Consider the following 19,061-nt stretch of genomic DNA (forward strand, 5'->3'; position numbering starts at 1 on the left):
CATGTGGCCAGCATGACAAAGCCGCTTCTGGCAAACCAGAGCAGCACATGGAAACGCCGTTTACCTTCCTGCTATAGCGGTTCCTATTTATCTACTTGCATTTTGATGTGCTTTCGAACTGCTAGGTTGGCAGGAGCTGGGACCAAGCATTGGGAGCTCACCCCGTCACAGGGATAACCGCCGACCTTCTGATCAGCAAGCCCTAGGCTCAGTGGTTTAGCCCACAGCGCCACCTGGGTCCCAAGTACAAGCATAGCAAGCTACAATCCAAGAGGCAGGTTTTTTAAAATTATCAATTACTACATACCGGTAGGTGTGCCTTCCATTTAGGAACCTTAAAGCAGCTCTCCCAGAGTTTTGCAGTGCCCTTTAACAGCTGCTGACTTGCCATTGTCAAACAAATTCTGTGCCTAGGGCTGGCCAACATCCCCACCAAGTTATTTATTATATACCAAAAATACGTTCTGATATAAAAGTTTTATTTGCCAATTTTAAAACCACACACAGTTTAAAAACAGGCAGGTCAAATCTGTAGAGGTGTCTCCAATGCAGCATTTTAAGGCCAGCACTTCTGGCTCAGTCTTTGAAGTCTTTCGAACATGGGATGAAAAGCTTTCATTGCATCCTTTTATTTCCATTACAGGATTATTTCCCTGAGAAAGACATTTTCCCTTAGGTAAGACTTGTCTGTCGTTTATGAACAGGTCTGTGGAGTCAACTGCTGTGTTCTGGAAGCAGATTATTTCTTTGGCCCAAGGAGACAGAGGCTGGGGAACACATCCAGGAGGAGTTTCCAGGCCTCACGCGACACCATCAATAGCTTCTTTGAGCAATAGAGTCTCCTCCACCTCTCCTTTCTGTGCTGTCACTTCAATATTCTCCAGACTGGACTGGCCATTCTTCCATGAAAGGGACTTCTCATATTTGGTTTTAAAAAGCAGACCATGACCTGCAAGGGGGGGGGGAGGGAAATGGTAAATGTGCCTGGGTTAATTAGCAGCTGAAGTGGAGCCATTAGGGAAAGAAACACCCTTTATAAGAGAATGAGGGCTTAAACACAGAACTAAAAAATAAAAATAAAAATCTTCCAATCTGTATCAAGTGATATTACATAATTGCCATCAGCCAATGACTTTTTTTTTTTAGTGGAGTAAAGTTATAGCTTAGAATAGGAATCGCCAACCTTTTTGGGCCAGTGGGTATATGTTTGATTTGGGGAAAGTGCTATGCAACACCAGTCATAAAATGGCTGCCATGGGGTGGGTGGGGTGGGGGATGTCATAACACAAAATTAGGGAGAGTACAGTGAGTGCTGCTTCCCCGCTCCCTGGATGACCTCAGGTTTACCATAGGAAGTCAGCTACCTTCTGCTGGTTCTGATTGTAGAGATTATACAATCTCTCTCTCTCTCTCTCTCTCTCTCTCTCTCTCTCTCTCTCTCACACACACACACACACACACACACACACACACACACACACACGAAGATCACACATTCATAGCTCTCCTCGCTCTCTTTCTCTTACATAAACTCTCCCCCTCCCTCTCTCACATACATCTCCCCTCTCTCCCATACATGGGTGTCCATAGGAATTATTCTCTTGGAGATGGGGAGAAGGAAGCAAAGTAAAACACTGAAAAGGTACAGGAGGCTAATTTCTCACCAAAAAATTGAGAAGAATGGTGTGTGTACATTTTGTATCATATCCCAAGTTCTAAAAATGCTAGAGACTTTCTTTTAGAAAAATGATAGCTGGCAATCTGGGGATTATGGTTCATCTCAGGGGCACCAAAGAAGGCCTTTGCTGGCATCATGGTCCCTTAGGCACCAGGAGCAGCAGTCCTTGGCTTAGGCTATCCTTTAACACAGGGTTGAGGAAACCCATTTTTCCATCAAGGAATGCCTTTCCTCAGGGTAATCAGTGAGAGACGGGCCTATGCCAAAAGTGGCCAGGGTCTATGAAAAGAGGAAATGTAAATGTAAAGATAAAAGGAATCAAGAGATAAAAGGAACAACTGGCAAGTTTGGCCTTGGAGTTCAAAATGAAGCAGGGCAAAGGCTAATAGAGTTCTGTCAAGAGAACAAGCTGGTCATCACAAACACTCTCTTCCAACAACACAAGAGACGACTCTACACATGGATATCACCAAATGGGCAGCATCGAAATCAGATTGATTATATTCTCTGCAGCCAAAGATGGAGAAGCTCTATACAGTCAGCAAAAACAAGACCTGGAGCTGACTGTAACTCAGATCATCAGCTTCTTATAGCAAAATTCCAGCTTAAACTGAAGAAAGTAGGAAAAACCACTGGGCCAGTAAGATACAATCTGAATCAAATCCCTTATGAATACACAGTGGAAGTGAGGAACAGGTTTAAGGATTTAGATTTGGTGGACAGAGTGCCTGAAGAACTATGGATGGAGGCTCGTAACATTATACAGGAGGCAGCAACGAAAACCATCCCAAGGAAAAGGAAATGCAAGAAAGCAAAATGGCTGTCCAACGAGGCCTTACAAATAGCGGAGGAGAGGAGGCAAGCAAAATGCAAGGGAGATAGGGAAAGATACAGGAAACTGAATGCAGATTTCCAAAAAACAGCAAGGAGAGACAAGAGGGTCTTCTTAAATGAGCAATGCAAAGAAATAGAGGAAAACAATAGAATGGGGAAAACCAGAGATCTGTTCAAGAAAATTGGAGATATGAAAGGAACATTTCGTACAAAGATTACCATAATCAAGGACAAAAGTGGTAAGGACCTAACAGAAGCAGAAGACATCAAGAAGAGGTGGCAAGAATACACAGAGGAATTATACCAGAAAGATATGGAGGTCTCGTACACCCCAGGTAGTGTGGTTGCTGACCTTGAGCCAGACATCTTGGAGAGTGAAGTCAAATGGGCCTTAGAAAGCACTGCTAATAACAAGGCCAGTGGAAGTGATGATATTCCAGCTGAACTATTTAAAATTTTAAAAGATGATGCTGTTAAGGTGCTACACCCAATATGCAAGCAAGTTTGGAAAAGTCAGCAATGGCCAGAGGATTGGAGAAGATCAGTCTACATCCCAATTCCAAAGAAGGGCAGTGCCAAAGAATGCTCCAACTACCGCACAATTGCCCTCATTTCACACGCTAGCAAGGTTATGCTTAAAATTCTACAAGGCAGGCTTAGGCAGTATGTGGACCGAGAACTCCCAGAAGTGCAAGCTGGATTTCGAAAGGGCAGAGGAACCAGAGACCAAATAGCAAACATGCGCTGGATTATGGAGAAAGCTAGAGAGTTCCAGAAAAACGTCTACTTCTGCTTCATTGACTATGCAAAAGCCTTTGACTGTGTCGACCACAGCAAACTATGGCAAGTTCTTAAAGAAATGGGAGTGCCTGATCACCTCATCTGTCTCCTGAGAAATCTCTATGTGGGACAAGAAGCTACAGTTAGAACTGGATATGGAACAATGGATTGGTTCAAAATTGGGAAAGGAGTACGACAAGGTTGTATATTGTCTCCCTGCTTATTTAACTTATATGCAGAATTCATCATGCGAAAGGCTGGACTAGATGAATCCCAAGCAGGAATTAAGATTGCCGGAAGAAATATCAACAACCTCAGATATGCAGATGACACAACCTTGATGGCAGAAAGTGAGGAGGAATTAAAGAACCTTTTAATGAGGGTGAAAGAGGAGAGCGCAAAATATGGTCTGAAGCTCAACATCAAAAAAACCAAGATCATGGCCACTGGTCCCATCACCTCCTGGCAAATAGAAGGGGAAGAAATGGAGGCAGTGAGAGATTTTACTTTCTTGGGCTCCTTGATCACTGCAGATGGTGACAGCAGTCACGAAATTAAAAGACGCCTGCTTCTTGGGAGAAAAGCAATGACAAACCTAGACAGCATCTTAAAAAGCAGAGACATCACCTTGCCGACAAAGGTCCGTATAGTTAAAGCTATGGTTTTCCCAGTAGTGATGTATGGAAGTGAGAGCTGGACCATAAAGAAGGCTGATCGCCGAAGAATTGATGCTTTTGAATTATGGTGCTGGAGGAGACTCTTGAGAGTCCCATGGACTGCTAGAAGATCAAACCTATCCATTCTTAAGGAAATCAGCCCTGAGTGCTCCCTGGAAGGACAGATCGTGAAGCTGAGGCTCCAATACTTTGGCCACCTCATGAGAAGAGAAGAATCCTTGGAAAAGACCCTGATGTTGGGAAAGATTGAGGGCACTAGGAGAAGGGGACGACAGAGGACAAGATGGTTGGACAGTGTTCTCGAAGCTACGAACATGAGTTTGACCAAACTACGGGAGGCAGTGGAAGACAGGAGTGCCTGGCGTGCTATGGTCCATGGGGTCACGAAGAGTCGGACACGACTAAACGACTAAACAACAACAAAGTTTCAATGGTACACCATAATTTGACTTAAACAACCAATGCTCAGCCATCTATTATGAACATTTAAAAAAGGAGCTGAAGAAAACCCCGTTCCTCACATTTATTTTGTTAATTCACAAGTGCCAGCACATCATCAATAAGTATGCTGCTTTTACTTAAAAACCAAATCAGTCAGGATTTGAAATATATACTCCGTTGTTGTTTTTTAAAGTGTTCTAGTATTCTAGAAAATTGAACTGGGTTTCGCTTACCTGGACAATCTGCTGTCTCTCTAAAAGCCCTTTTCTTACAGCATCCTCGGCACAGATTAAATACACATTTGTTACCCTGGGAAGAGAGACAAACTAATTAGCTCAAAGTTTACATATTTATCCCAAGTTGCCAGTGAACATGTGGCTTTGTAGATAAAGTGCTTTGTCAGAGTTGATTTGGGGTATGAAAGGCATTTCAAACCCCAAAGGGTTTCTCAGAATATTTTTTGTTAATAGATTTTCCCTTTCATAAGAAAAAATGACCCAACCCCAAGTTGCATGTGTTGTGTGCCCTATTAAAGAGGACAAGGCTGGCTTTATGGAACTTAAATGAGGTGTGTGCATGAGCTGCAAGTAATCCATTTAAACTGCTTAAATACTGCCCAGGCCCTTCTGAGACCTTTAGAAGCACGCCCTGGTCATATTGATTGAGAAAGCCACTTATCAGCAGCATGTTTTCCAGGTAGTTTCCTATCTCTCCTTTGACCCCTGTGGGCACACCTCCAAACCTCTAGGAAAGTGACAAAGAGGACACAGCAACAATGAGAAAGGTCGGTGAGTTTATCTGTATGCAAGGAAGGGATCGTCATTATTAAGTGTACATGGAGGAGGAGAAAACCTTATAGAGGAATGTGCAAATATACAGAGGAACGCGAGTGACTAAGGTCAGCAGTACACCACCGTGGGAGATCCTGGGCATGTATTTGCATATGGAATGTGAGCTGTGTGTGTAAAGGCAAGAAGCATGTAACTATGTAAGGAGTGAGGGGTACATGTGTATATGCAAGTGTATGGTGAGAAGCGTGTGTCTTGAGGATGCATGAATGAACAGGCAGAGCAAAAATCACAAGTGGCTATTAACCTGCAATATTACTTGGATCACTACAGGGTGCCAACCAAGCCTGATCCTCTCCATGATTTCACTTCAACTGAATTATTTTAAGGAAAAAATTCCAATTTGGGATGCAAAAAAGAAGAAGAAAAAAAGCTAAATACATATAGATTAACACTCTAAACCGCTACCTTATTTAAATAACCAAACACAGAAATTAATGATGTAATAAAATCACTCCATGGAACGTACACATGTTCCTAGAAGTGTACACAAAAATTATAGGACCACTACCTGCACTTTCAGACCTTGTATGAACACCTACATAACTCACAGTAAAGGAAGTTGTCTCCATCAGCCATTAGGGATATTCATTCAGCTGGAGACAACACAGCTATAACTCACTGACAAAACAACTACTAAGAATGCTCTTTCAGGAGAGATAGGGTAAATCAGTGAAAACTACTTAGTTCTTTAAACTTCTCACTGGGCTGTTGTTTTGCCATTTTTACTATGACAAGAGCCCTTTGCTCAAGGAAGGGATATAGTACATGTAATTTCACCCAGGGATATTTAATGATTAATGTATGAATTACATTGCAGGGAGAATTAGAAGGAGAAAACCAAATGAAGACAGACCTACCTTTGGGTTTCCACACTGATCACACTTTGCATATTTAGCTGAAAGGGGAGGAAAAAAGACTTAAAAAAAGTTTTAGTCATTTCAAACTGCTGCTGATGTGCAAAGAGGAAGAGCATTTTTCTCCATCTTGGGTATTGACAATGTTTACATCATTTTTAAAAAATCTGCAGGAGAAGAAGCTCAACAACAACAACAACGAAGGGTTGTATTTAACACAGCATTAAGTAGTGCTTTGCACAAGGAGAATGACTTATGCTGAGCAACTGGACTTTGCCCTCCTCTCCTCCCCCTGCCTCCTAAATCTGTTCTGGGATTCCCCCCAATCCTAAAAGAACACACTCTGTTTTCAGAGGATGCACATGTGTTCAGAAGGCATGAACCTGGTGGCATTCCCTCCTGAATAAGAAGGGAATGCCCCTTCTAAAATGGCACTTGCAATTTGCAGTTTTTAAAAATCCTTATATTTAAAATAACTGGTAATAAAAAATTTAAATCTGCTGCCCCATTAGTCAGAAACGCATCTTATGTTGGTCAAAGGGATTACTATCCATTTCCCATAGGCTAAATATTGCAGCCCCGTGGACTTACGTTTTAAGGATGGATCAAAGCTTTTATTAGGATTTCTCAATTTCTTCTTTTGCTTGTTCTTTGAGAGACCATCTGAGTTCCCATCATCCTCATCCTCCAAAGCTCGTTTACCCCGGGTGCTTCCTTCCATGCCACTAGTGCCATTTTCCTTGCACACCTCCTTGGGCCTGTGAAGGTTCAACACCAGAGTATTTAAAACAAAGGCCAATCATTGGTCTCTTTGCATATACAGACTTCTATAAAAGCAATGATGATGCTATGCTATGAAAGAATGAATGTGTAATCATAAAATGGCTAGTTGCTGACTGGGGGAAGAAAGTAGGAACCAACACTCATAGAGAGCCAGATAAGATCATGCAAACTATTTTTGGGAACAGTAATTTCATCAGGCACCCAAAGTTCTAACACATTGGAACATCCCCTTCCACATCCCAGTCCTCTTCAAGAGAGATGGTAAACAAAGACTTTAGATTTGGGTTGGGGAGCCTATGGCCTTCCAGATGCTAAAATAAAGGGTTTTCAGTGCTGCTCTCGTAAATAAAAAGATGACAATGTCCGTTTATCTTATAGCTGCAACACATTATTGCTTAGCACCCAGGCATAATAAAGCAATGTGACTATGTGTGATTAATGTTGGTATCTGTCTGTCTTGGGAGAGAATGGAGGAGTGTGCCTTTGAGGGTGAGTTCAAACTGTTGGAACGTTACAGCGCCTGCTGTGGCTGGAGAGACTGATACGGGAGGGACATGTTTTGTTGCAGCTGGGGCAGATGAAGGCGTACGGTTGCGCTGCTGCAGATGCACTATGCCATTTCTTCTCTCTGCTCTCCTCCCAGCAGTAATTCCTCCTCTGGTCACTACTATGGATGCATGACCTGACTGTCTGTCTCCAAGCAATGAGACATGTTTAACCTGTGTAACACAACTTAGAAGACTAAGGTGTAGGGGTGTGTGTGTGTGTGTGTGTGTGTGTGTGTGTGTAGTCCTCAAATCTTGAGTAGGGGAGCTTCCAGAGTAAGGAAGCATGCATATCCTCTACATGGCCTTTACATGTTGTAGGGAGAGGGTAAGTATTCAGAAGGAAAGGGAATAAAGTGCCCAAGCATTTGCAATGACCCCCACTCACCTTGCTCCTTTTTGTTGCAAGGCAGGGTATAAGAGAATGCAACAGTGGTTTGCTAAGCTATAATTCAAAGACCATAGAGAATCCTTAGGGTAGAAGAATGTGTGCTGTATGTATTGCACAAGATATGTTTTGGGTTAACGCTTAGCGACTCACCCAGGCCTGACATATGGCTGACAAATCCAATGGAAGAAAGGCAATCCTCCTTTTGGCTTCTCATCTTCCTTCAAATTGGCTATTTCTTCCTGTGGAGAAATGATTGAATAATGACAAATTCAGCCACAAGTTAATGTCCTCAATTCACATGGAGAACAAACATGGAGAGGAAAACAATGTATATTTGAAATAATAATAATAATAATAATAATAATAATAATAATAATAATAATAATAATACCTGTGAACTTAGCAAACTTATTCTGCAAATAGTGCTGTCCCTCTCTCAAAGAGATAAGACAGGCAGTAGAGGGCAGTATGGTGATTAAGAGAGTCAACACATCTGGTTGGCCCAGTGAGGGAGCCTAAGAGTCTCTTCCCCAAGTAGATTTAGGGTTGCCCCGACAACGTAAAACCTCTTCTGATACCTGGCAATGCAACTTCAGCTCTCTATTGACAGCCACAAGTCCCTCCAGGGTCTTCACTTTTGCCAGCTCATCACGCAGGTGCTGGTGAACTTGCAACCTGAGGGGAACAAACACTCTGAGACATTCTATTCTATTCCCTCTCTAAGGACTAATATGTGCAGAAGATAGATGCAAACAAGTGGAGCACAGATTTCTAGTTCTGCCATATGATATAAAAACAGTGAATATCAAGCTCTCAGTCCTCTCCACAGCATAAACAGGGACATAAGCAGCAGAATCACTCACGTGTGATGCCAGAGCTTGAAGAGATGAGCCCTGACATAGGACAGTGGGCAAGGATACTGCTGTACTATTTCCAGATATTCCTCAGCCATCTCCCAGACTGCAGGGTTTCTTCCTTCAAACAAAGCTGGGTTATGAAGATTGCCCTCTAAAAAGGGGGGGGGCAGAGGAAAGTTTTCAGCATTTGTTACTGACTGATAAAACACTTGAGATTTCCAAACCACAGTTTGTCCAATGATGCAATTATACAGGCAAGGGGTGCTTAACCTTTCCTCAAATGACAATTATCCCCTGCCAATGACCACAAGCCGTTTTCAGCTCTTTTCCAGCTTTTGGTGGGGCGGGAGATTTTCAGGGATGAATCTGTAAGTATGGGAAAGATTGAGCACTTACTGCTCCCAACAGTAAATTCTTCCTTTTAAATGAACTTGTATTTATGCTCCTTATGCAAATACATGTTGGAAAATGTGATAATAGTTCTGCCCTCAGTCACTGAGATTTGCTTCCTTACCTTCTGCAAAGGTGGAGAAGAATTTTACACTGGGACACTGTGAGATAAGTGTAACTGAGAAATAGCCATCTCTCTAGGGACAGCCATTATTTTCCATTGCTGAGCAGGGATTTGTCCTAGACTACAGCCTTTGTAGCATCTCGACCTTCCAAAACAAAGGCCTAAACAAGTCTTTGATCATCTTTGTTTGCTGTTCCTGGACAACCGTTAATCCTTGAACCAGTAATTTTTAAGGGAATATAGCTGCCTCCGTGGCTCAGCTTAGATTTATTTATTTAGAATAGTAAATAGCCTGCTTTATGGTCCCAAGTGTCTCTCAAAGCTGATCACTAAAGATCTGCCCAACACAATCCCATGTAGTATTAGGGACAGAAATAACATGGTGCCCGATGGTGCCAGGATTATTCAGGCAGAATTTTCTGCTCTCATCCTTAGTCTTCTGTGGTGTAAGCCTTCAACCTCCACCAACTAGGCAACTGCTCCCACTGCAGTCCTCTGAGACAAGGGAATGGGGATGAGCAGCAGGACTTGGCAATCCATGATGGAGTCAAGTTCTCTCTTCAAGCTTCCAGAGTTATTTACTTCCTATGAAGCATCTTAAGTTGGTCCCAAACTGTATATATACTATAAGCAGTGGTACCTCGGGTTACAGACGCTTCAGGTTACAGACTCCACTAACCCAGGAATAGTACCTTGGGTTAAGAACTTTGCTTCAGGATGAGATGAGAAATCGCGAGGTGGCAGCGGGAGGCCCCATTAGCTAAAGTGGTACCTCAGGTTAAGAACAGTTTCAGGCTAAGAACGGACCTCCGGAATGAATTAAGTTCTTAACCAGAGGTACCACTGTATATGCAAGTACAGTACCAGCATCTTACACTTGGCTCATTGGTTAACTGGCAGCCGGTGCAATCCTTTCAGCAGTGGTGTAATATGATGGCAATATTCTGCCCCACTGAGTAGTTGAACTGCCACATTTTGCACTAGCTACACCTTCTGGCTCAACCTCAAGGGCAGCTCCACATAACCCAATCTGGAGGTTACCAGTGCATGGGTTGCAGTGCTCAGGCTATCCTGGTCCAGAAACAGCTGTCGCTATCTTGTCAGCCAAAGCTGGAACAAAGCACTCCCAGCTGCTGGAGTCACCTGGACCTCTAGTGATAGATCTTATAAGCTTGGACAACTTCCTTAACAGTATTACTTACATTGGCCAATGCATAAACAACCCTTTATCATCCATTTGTTGTGCCCAGTTTTGCACATAATTATTTGCTTCCTCCACTTATTAACCTTATTATTTTTCCATGTAAGTATCCCAACTGTCAACCAAGGTCAGCCCTATTCTAATGAACGATTGGCCTCTCTACTGAAACTTCTAAAATTTACTCTAGCTAAGTACGGTAACCTCCATGAATTCCAAGCTGTTTACATTAATTCACAAAGTGAATTAAAATGTTCACAAAGTGGCATAAAAAAACAAAACAGCGGCAACAGCACATAACCATAGTTGGAGCAAGATCACTCAGTATCATTTGAATATGGGCTGTGTTATAAAATATCTAAACACGACTTATCACACAATTATCCAGGAGGAGGAGCTCTCTCTTCCTACCTGCGCTCATGACACCTTGAACTCCTGTCTTCTGAATGCACTGTTCCACATCACTGAGGTACTGGATGTTTCCATTTGCAAAAACAGGGATGTTTACAGCCTTTCTATGACAGCAGACAGAAATGCAAAAGCAACAATCAAATAAATGCACAAATAAAACTAAAACAGAAAGCAAACTCAAGAGCATCTGGAAACAAAACCCATTTTAATGCTGTTAAAGCAACATGCATAATACCCCTCCCCTCAGCTGTATGTATCTCACCCCACAGTCAAAGGTTTAGTTAGGAAAACTGCCTCCCTGACACCTTGCAAGCTGTAGTTCCCATACCTCACGGCCTGTATGTGCTCCCAGGAAGCCACGCCAGCAAGAGGCCCCTTCTGTTCTTTCGTGCGACCGTGGACAGTCAGCAGCTGGAACAGAGTTGTATTTGTTTTTCAAGGGAGGTAAGACGAACACATAGCTTTGGTACATTTGCTTTGCTGCAGCATATGAAATGTGACAGGATTCCTTGCTTCCGGTATATCATATGTTGGCTTGGGATTCTGATTTATGTGGAATCCTCCCATTTCAGCTAAATTATATTTGGTCACCAGGGCCGTGTCTTTAAAAATCATACATAGAGCTCATCTTGTAAGCCTTATCCCAGATTAATTCGGATCAATAATGAAACTTTGATATGGGACTACAGATAAATATACAGTTAGAGCAAGAGCACTGTTGGGAATCTCTCCTGCTCATTTCCATTTTGATCGTTCAGCAATGTTCTCTTTTCTAATATGTTGCTGGCTCTTTTCACAGGAGAAAACAGTATGTCTCCAGCTTGTTGAAAAACAACCACCAAAGTCAGGAAAGCTGGGCAGGATTCGACCGATGAGTACTGTCAGTGGAAGCCCGTGCAAGGACTTTCCCTTGTGCAATAGGGCTTCTCCCCCTCCCCCAGAAATTGGCTTTGAGGGGGTTTGGGGGGGAGGCGAAATCCAGAGCAGTGGGGGCAGGAAGAAGGGGGTTCATTCTGTCTGGCAATCTGAAATACTTGCCTTGATAGAACAACCAACATAATGTGACACTGGATCCCTCCCTGAATTTTTATTTCTAACTTTGACAAAAAATACTTTGACTTAATTTTTTTTAAAAAAATCTCTCTGAGTTACTGTATAAATCTGTTTGAATGAACAATATTAGAGCCTTGCAACAAAACAGGAACTGCCAGCTTCTTACCTGACAACCAGCCTCCTCCAGCAACTGGGCATATTTCACAGTCTTGCCAATTTCTGGGAAAACACGGATTTTGCATGTGATGGGAACAGAGAGCTTCTCATTAGCCAACACAACTGGAAAACAAAGATAACAATTGTGAATGCCTGAAGTCAAAAGATCATGGGCCGTATCCAACGGTTGTGAAAGAAGGCGGCAAGCCCGTGCAACCTCCCCCCTGCAGACCGTTCTACTAGCCAGAGATTATTCAGAAGGACAGCATGTGCTGTGTGACACAGAACTGTATCCGAAGGGTAGGGTGGAAGGTCCTAAAATGGGGCGGATGAAATTTGCACACAGTGCATTTCTGCTGGCACAAGATTGCTCCACCGCATTTTGGATACTTCCTTCTCTTGCACTGCAGTACTGTGCAACACATTCCAACACTGTTCAAGAGAAGCTTTTGGGATACAGGGGCAGGCAAAGGGAAAGACTGGGCTGCAAGTTGTCTTCTCTAAGACAGTTTCTAATGTAGCACCCCCTTTCACCCCATGTACTGCTTATACTGTATTATCTGCCAGGCATGGGCAGAAGGTAGATGGGATCTACTGGTAGATCTCTTGAGCGATTTGCAGCAGGATTTGCAGCAAGGATTCTGACTCCCAATTGTTTGACAATACTAACCATCCCCTTCCAAATTAGGCTAGTGAAATGACGAATGCTTAGAGGGAGAACTAGGAGTAACTATATGGAGTAAAAAAAACCCCCAAAATGGTATTTCCCCAAAGGCACGAAATACTGAATCCTACTATGCATATTTTCCACAGAAGTGTGTTCATACTGCTTAAAGCATCAATTCTTCCTACATATATCTATCCAGACCCTGAAATCTGAGATCCTCTATTAGCTGCCCCCACCAGCAGGTGGTTAGGGGCAAAAGGGCCTTTTCAGTAGTGGCTCCCTGGCTATGGAATGCTATCCCTTGATAGGCCTGCCAGGCACTTCCTCCAATATCTTTGCAGCACCAGGCAAATAACTTTTCATTTCCCCAAGCCTTTTAAATGAAGCTGTGGTCTTAATTTTGTTTAGCTATGTGATTTTTATTCTCTCTCTCCGATTTTAATCTGCTGTAGTTTTAATGCTTTTAAAAATTCTACTTTTAATTGCTGATTTCTTTTTTTGTGAGCTGCCCAAAGAACTGTGTTATAGGGCAGCTTTTACATAATATCAGGGGATTCTTTTTCATTTACCACCCTTCTCAACAGCTTTACCTTCCTTTTTTCACTTCTTTGATACAGTAATGAACAATGCACCTCAACTGACCTCTAAAAAATGCTGTCTCCTTTTTAAATTTAAAAATTAAATAATGCACACTGCGTATGCATAGCTGTTATATTTACATCCTGTCTTTCCTCCACAAAACTCTTTTTTTATAAGTTTCACAACAATCTGCTAAAGTAGATTAAGAGCAACCTGCCAAAGACAATATATTATGTGTCATAACTGGTTGGGATTCCCAGGTTCAAGCACAACAGTCAAATGACAATGCTACAGGTTAGACAGGATATTAGAATAAACTACATTAAGTTGCGTTCCAGCCTGCCAAGCTCAGTTTTGGTTGCTTCAGAGCTTTTTCTGGTCGCCAACTCCTGAAACTGGATTAGGCTTCAGAGTCTGTGTGCGTGACAACCTCCCAATAGCAAAGTGCTGATAATCCCATTGATAAACAGGTGACAGCTCCATTTACACCTACATGATTATTTTCAGAGCCACTGAACACGAGGTTGCAAATTCCACATTTTATACTCTGGATCATAAGCAGAGACCATGTTTGTGTGCTTCAACACAGCTGCAGATTTGTGAACAGCTAGAAACTTGCAAAAAAATTAGACAAATAGTATACAGTGAACCATCATATCCTGTGTCAAGGAACAAAATTAATGCCCTGCTTGGTGGATGACAAGTCCTGCTGTTATGAGCTCCAAAGACAATCCTTTGCATTTTTTATTTATTCTGCTCTTCTCCTGCTCCTTTCTCAAGAGCATCATGGACTTACTCATCTTCTGAAGAAGCTTCCATTCCTCCTGCAAGAATGCTCCATAGTGACCTACATACAAACACACACACAAAGAAAAACCACCCATAAAATCACGGCCTAGTAGAGACACATTGATAGGAAAGTTTTCAACATAAAACAGGCAAGTACTGTACTGTATACAGTGGTACCTCGGTTTATGAACACAATTGGTTCCGGAGGTCTGTTCATAAACTGAAGCGAACTTTCCCATTGAAAGTAACGGAAAGTGAATTAATCCGTTCCAGATGGGTCCGCGGCGTTCGTAAACCGAAAGTTCGTAAACCGAGGTGTTCGTAAACCGAGGTTCCACTGTAGATGAAAACTATAGCTGTAGACCCACAGTAATGTTTCTACTTAGGCAGGGAAAGGGAAACATAACATTGTTTTTCAAAATGTATTTAGAAAATAAACAAAGTAACAAACTATTATCTCACTCTTTATGCCAGAACTGCAAGGATTTGAAATTTGCAGCACAGAGAGTTCTAATTACATTCATATTCTGCTCACACCAACTAGAGTTCCTATAAGCCTGATCTGTCCTTCCATTATCTGACTATAGAATCTGCTTCCTTTGTTTCCTTAATAGTCTTTCAAATTAGAGAAATATAAAAAGCTTAAATTATAAGGCACCAGCAGGGTGTTACATGAGAGAGCACTTGAACTTTATGAGAGGTTTAAAATGCATATACATTAAGGACTGATTCAGAGTCTGCTGCACAAATCAAGCCTGCAACCCTAAACACACTCACTCACTGGATGGTAATTAATGTTCAACGTCTGAGTAAAAATGTCTAAGACTGGACTGTAAAGTTTCACAAATTAATCCAGATTAGAATTGCTCAAGAGCATTAAGTAATGCCATGCTATGCACTTTTACTAAGATGCAAATCCTACTATGTTTAATGGGGCTTCCACCCATATAAGTGTGCACAGCATTGCCATCCAAATTATTTAAGGTTTTGGTTTGCACATACCTCTTTTTGCAATCATTTGAGGACACCCCAAATTCAAGTCAATGGCATCACAGTAATCTTGAGCCAACAAGGCAGCCTGGACAAACACTTCTGGGTCATTGGCACAGAACTGTGAAACAGGCATACAAGCCAAAGAATAAGTGAGAGGCAACTTTAACACCCAAGTATGACAATGCGTTTATAAAACAAAACAACAATTTATTTATACCCCACCCATTTGGCTGGGTTTCCCCAGCCACTCTGGGCGGCTTCCATCAGAATATTAAACAGAACTAAACTTCAAACATTAAAAAACTTCCCTAAACAGGGCTGCCTTCAGATGTCTTCTAAAAGTCAGATAGTTGTTTATTTATTTGACATCTGGTGGGAGGGCATTCCACAGGGTGAGCGCCACCATTGAGAAGGCCCTCTGCCTGGTTCCCTGTAACCTTACTTCTTGCAGTGAGGAAACTGGCAGAAGGCCCCCGGAGCCGAACCCCAGTGTCTGGGCTGAACGACGGGGGTGGAGACGCTCCTTCAGTACTACTCAATTAAGCTCCTTACTACTTAGGATTGTCATTAATGCCAAGATCATTTTCCCGAACCTACGCCTATGTAGTAATCTTCCCTGTAGTTTCCATACTAATTTCTCACATCCTGCAGCACACTGTTTCATATCCTGTTACTATTCATTTTAGCCCTCCCACAAAGATCTAAATGGATTAAATGCATGTCTAGACATCAGATGAGAAAAGTGAACAATGATAATTATAAACAAGGAGTGCTCAATGGCCACAAAAAGGAATAGTTTTTCTTGATCAATCATGGTAAGGTTTCTATTCTTATGATGATACAAGCTTGCATAACCAAACAAACATACTCGAAATGTACCTCTAACACGGAAAGCACTCCAACTGCAGAAGCCTAAGAGCAGAATCCAGTGGTCCTTCGGAGGGCATCCTTGGGGACCACAGGAATTTGCAATTTCTTTGTCCATAGACAGAGATGAAGGTGCCCCCACAGAGCCCTCCTAACTAAAGTCCCTCCTCTGCTCTTGGTGCTCTGATGTTGGAGAGGGCAAAAAGGAGGCATTCTGGGGTGGGGGATCAGGGGAGGCAACAGATCTGCTAGAATCAAAGCCTGATACGCCCCTAGAACAAGGGAAAACATGCCAGCCCTGAAGTTGGTGTGATAAGCCACTGAGAACAAAGGGAAGGAATTACTTTCTTTTTAAGTCAAAGGGTGGGGGAGGGGAAGACACAGCCCCTGCTTTCTGACATTCTGACATGAGCACAGCAGGGCTTGGACTGGGCAGTCCATTTGTGTCAACTCCTCCATTCCCTGACCCAGAAGGGGAGAGTTTGGCTTGCTAGACATGCATCTTCTTGTCCTTCTTAAGGTTATGTGCAATTATTATTTTACAATGGCTGTTGTAACACTAGCTATTTTAAAGCCATTTCTTCCAAAAGCCACCACTAAAGGACAACATAAAAATATAAAGCGAAATTATGTGATAGCTATTACCTGCACAATCAAAGGTCTATCTTCAGGGCACACATCACAATACAAGTTTTCTTTACGGTAATTGGCATCTCTGACAAAGACCTGAGCATGCAGCATAGGGGTATAACATAGCTGGGCTCCATGACGGCGACTTAACAGTCTCCAAGCTAGTTCACTCTGATCCACCATGGGAGCAACCACAAAACGGGCACCTTTCAGCGTGTTTCTCCAGAACTCAAAGCCCTCAAGTTTGGGCATCTTCTCTTGACTGGAAGAAAATGGAAACAAAAAGTTCTCTAATAGATTCTAGTAAGTAAGCAACAGTTTATATGGCTTTTAGCTTTGTTCCATACACAGCTCTCTGCAGTAGGCATGCTTAAAAAATGCACAAAACATTTGGGGAACCCTTCCTCCCACCCCCAAAAAAAACCCACGCAAAAGAAAATAATGCAAGAAGAATAAATGTTTGTAGAGCCCTGTAATGTGCAATTCAAATACTTACAGGTCTCTTCTTTGTTCTTCTAGGTGATTGTTAGTGAAGAGCAAGAGCAAATAAGAGTTCTTTTACAGGATTACACAGTATCCCATATTTTGGAATATCCTGCATTTCCTACTTGTCTTTTTATATTTTATGATCATTTTATGATTCTGTGAACATCAGTGTGAGCTGTCTGACACTATAGTATTGCAAAAAAGGATTCACAACATCACAGCAACACTCATTTTGATATTTTTGATATTACTGTATGCAAGCCAATGCTCAAAAGTGATGTTATATTGAGACACTACTATACAAATAGCACCAATGCAACACTTTCATCTTCTTATCCTTACATCATTCACATGGGCGAAAGTATTGCAAGAAAAAGGGGCTGTGGACCAAAGCTTCAGGGTAAGTGATAGTTATACCACTCCCTCTGTCCTATGAAACTATACCTGCAAGGCTGGGGATACCCACCTGCTGCCTCACATCAGTCCACTACAGAGCTGACAAATATATACATGCCAAAGGTTTGGCCAAACTGTGGCTTAGGCAGGCTGCATTGGGACAGCCCGGGACAGCCGCCCAAAAATCATCCTACTCTGCCACTGATTCCCTCCTCCTCAGCCTTCTATTTTGCTAAGTCCAAAACAGCAGCATTGGTGGAAGCACAATGGTGACAAAGGTGCCAACCCAGCTGTACCTTTGCGGCTCACCTGTCTCTCCCCACCCCTGCTATTCTGTCATCATGGTGCCAGCATTTAAGTTCCAACTAGACTGCAGCGAGGCACAGAGGACTGGGATTTTACCAATGCTGTTTAAAGCAGGGAACTGAAAGTACATTGATTTGCTTAGAGCAAGCAGATTGCTCAGTTTGCCTACTTTGCTTTGATTACGGCTTTATCCATTTGCTTACACACTATACGGAAAGCACATTTTTGTGGAGGCAAGGCTATTGCCAGTGTGTTTTAGTCTCTCTCTCTCTCTTTTGTCAACTGTTCATTTTAATTAAAGATGCAAGTTGTTTTAAACTGCTTTTATTCAACATTTAAACGTGTCTTACTACGGAGTCTAAGGAGGTCTTACTACAAGCAAGCGGCATAAAATACAAAGGAATAAATGAAAACGTAAAACAACAAAAACAACAACAACCCTGCAGTGGAGGCTCCCCTATCCAAACTAGGTAGGTTTGCATGTTCTTATGGTCAGATAAATAAAAGGAAGAGCAGCTGTTCTATGGCGCTAGCAATATACCCCCCCCCTTGCAATAGAGCAACAGGGGCCGGTTCCGCGCTCCTTTCTAGGCTGGCATTAGAAAAGGAGCTGCGCTGAAGAAGGCGAGGCACCTGCCGGGCGGAGGACCTTCCGGGGCCACAAGGCTTTCCCTGCCGCTCGGCTCTAAAACGCGCCCAGCCTAGCGCTGCTCAAACAGGGCGGCCGCCCCCGAGAAATTAGGCCGGGAGCCGCGCCCTCCCGCCCGGCAGCCTGCCCTCCAGAGTACACGGCGCCCGAGCCCGAGCCTTCCGCTCTCTCCCGCTCCGGTACCTGGTTCCTACTGAGGCAGAGCCCCGGGCAGGGCGCTGAGACAACCGGACGGCGCCTTCGCCATCCCACTCCGACCGGCACAGCGGCGGTGCAACTTCAAACGGGGCTCCTTCGGAAACGGAGGCGCGGGCGGAAAGGGGCCGCGCGGAAACCCGGCCCCTCCCGGCCTCCCCCTAGCGGACAGGTTCGCCCATGCTAGGAAGCGCCTTATGCCAGCTGTGCATTTAAAGCTCTCACAACGACGGCGGGAGCGGGCAGCGAGGTTTCTTTGAGTTAGCAGAATACCCCGGGGCAAAAAACACCAGAGAATTGTTCAACACAAGGGGGGGTTGGAGATGTTATTGGGTTGTTGCTTTTATTTTGATTTATATGTTTTGCGGTTTTATATTTTGATTTTGTTCTGTGAGCCGCCCTGAGACCTCTTCGGGTATAGGGCAGTATATAAATTCAATTAATAATGATAATAAAAAAAGAAAGGGAAAGGACCCCTGGA

General features: G+C 43.0%; 1 protein-coding gene across 3 annotated transcripts; it reads right to left on the reverse strand.

The window, feature by feature from the left end:
* Positions 1–458: 458 nt before the first annotated feature.
* On the reverse strand, positions 459–18,640 carry DUS1L (dihydrouridine synthase 1 like). 3 transcript variants are annotated; one of them, XM_088661508.1, is made up of 14 exons: positions 18,569–18,640; positions 16,564–16,810; positions 15,061–15,169; positions 14,066–14,116; positions 12,034–12,146; positions 11,143–11,225; positions 10,815–10,918; positions 8,698–8,842; positions 8,413–8,509; positions 7,985–8,073; positions 6,707–6,873; positions 6,119–6,156; positions 4,644–4,719; positions 459–949 (listed from the first exon to the last, which is right to left on the reverse strand). In XM_088661508.1, exons 2-14 carry the CDS (start codon positions 16,798–16,800, stop codon positions 801–803), a joined length of 1,458 nt encoding a protein of 485 aa, XP_088517634.1. In that variant the 5' UTR covers positions 16,801–16,810; positions 18,569–18,640; the 3' UTR covers positions 459–800. The 3 variants fall into 3 exon arrangements, with proteins under 3 accessions (XP_088517634.1, XP_088517636.1, XP_088517635.1); XM_088661510.1 differs by having other exon boundaries at positions 18,370–18,640; XM_088661509.1 differs by having other exon boundaries at positions 17,045–18,640.
* Positions 18,641–19,061: the final 421 nt, after the last annotated feature.

Source organism: Zootoca vivipara, chromosome 2 (assembly GCF_965207765.1).
Source record: "Zootoca vivipara chromosome 2, rZooViv2.hap1.1, whole genome shotgun sequence".
Lineage (NCBI taxonomy): Eukaryota > Metazoa > Chordata > Lepidosauria > Squamata > Lacertidae > Zootoca > Zootoca vivipara.

Excerpts from the sequence above, each read along its gene's own strand:
- DUS1L (XM_088661508.1), bottom strand. The coding sequence starts at position 16,800 with ATGCCCAAACTTGAGGGCTTTGAGTTCTGGAGAAACACGCTGAAAGGT. Across the intron at positions 14,117-15,060 it reads TCAAATGATTGCAAAAAGAG|GTCACTATGGAGCATTCTTG; the intron begins GTATGTGCAAAC and ends GTTTGTATGTAG. Across the intron at positions 6,157-6,706 it reads CTTTGATCCATCCTTAAAAC|CTAAATATGCAAAGTGTGAT; the intron begins GTAAGTCCACGG and ends CTCCCCTTTCAG.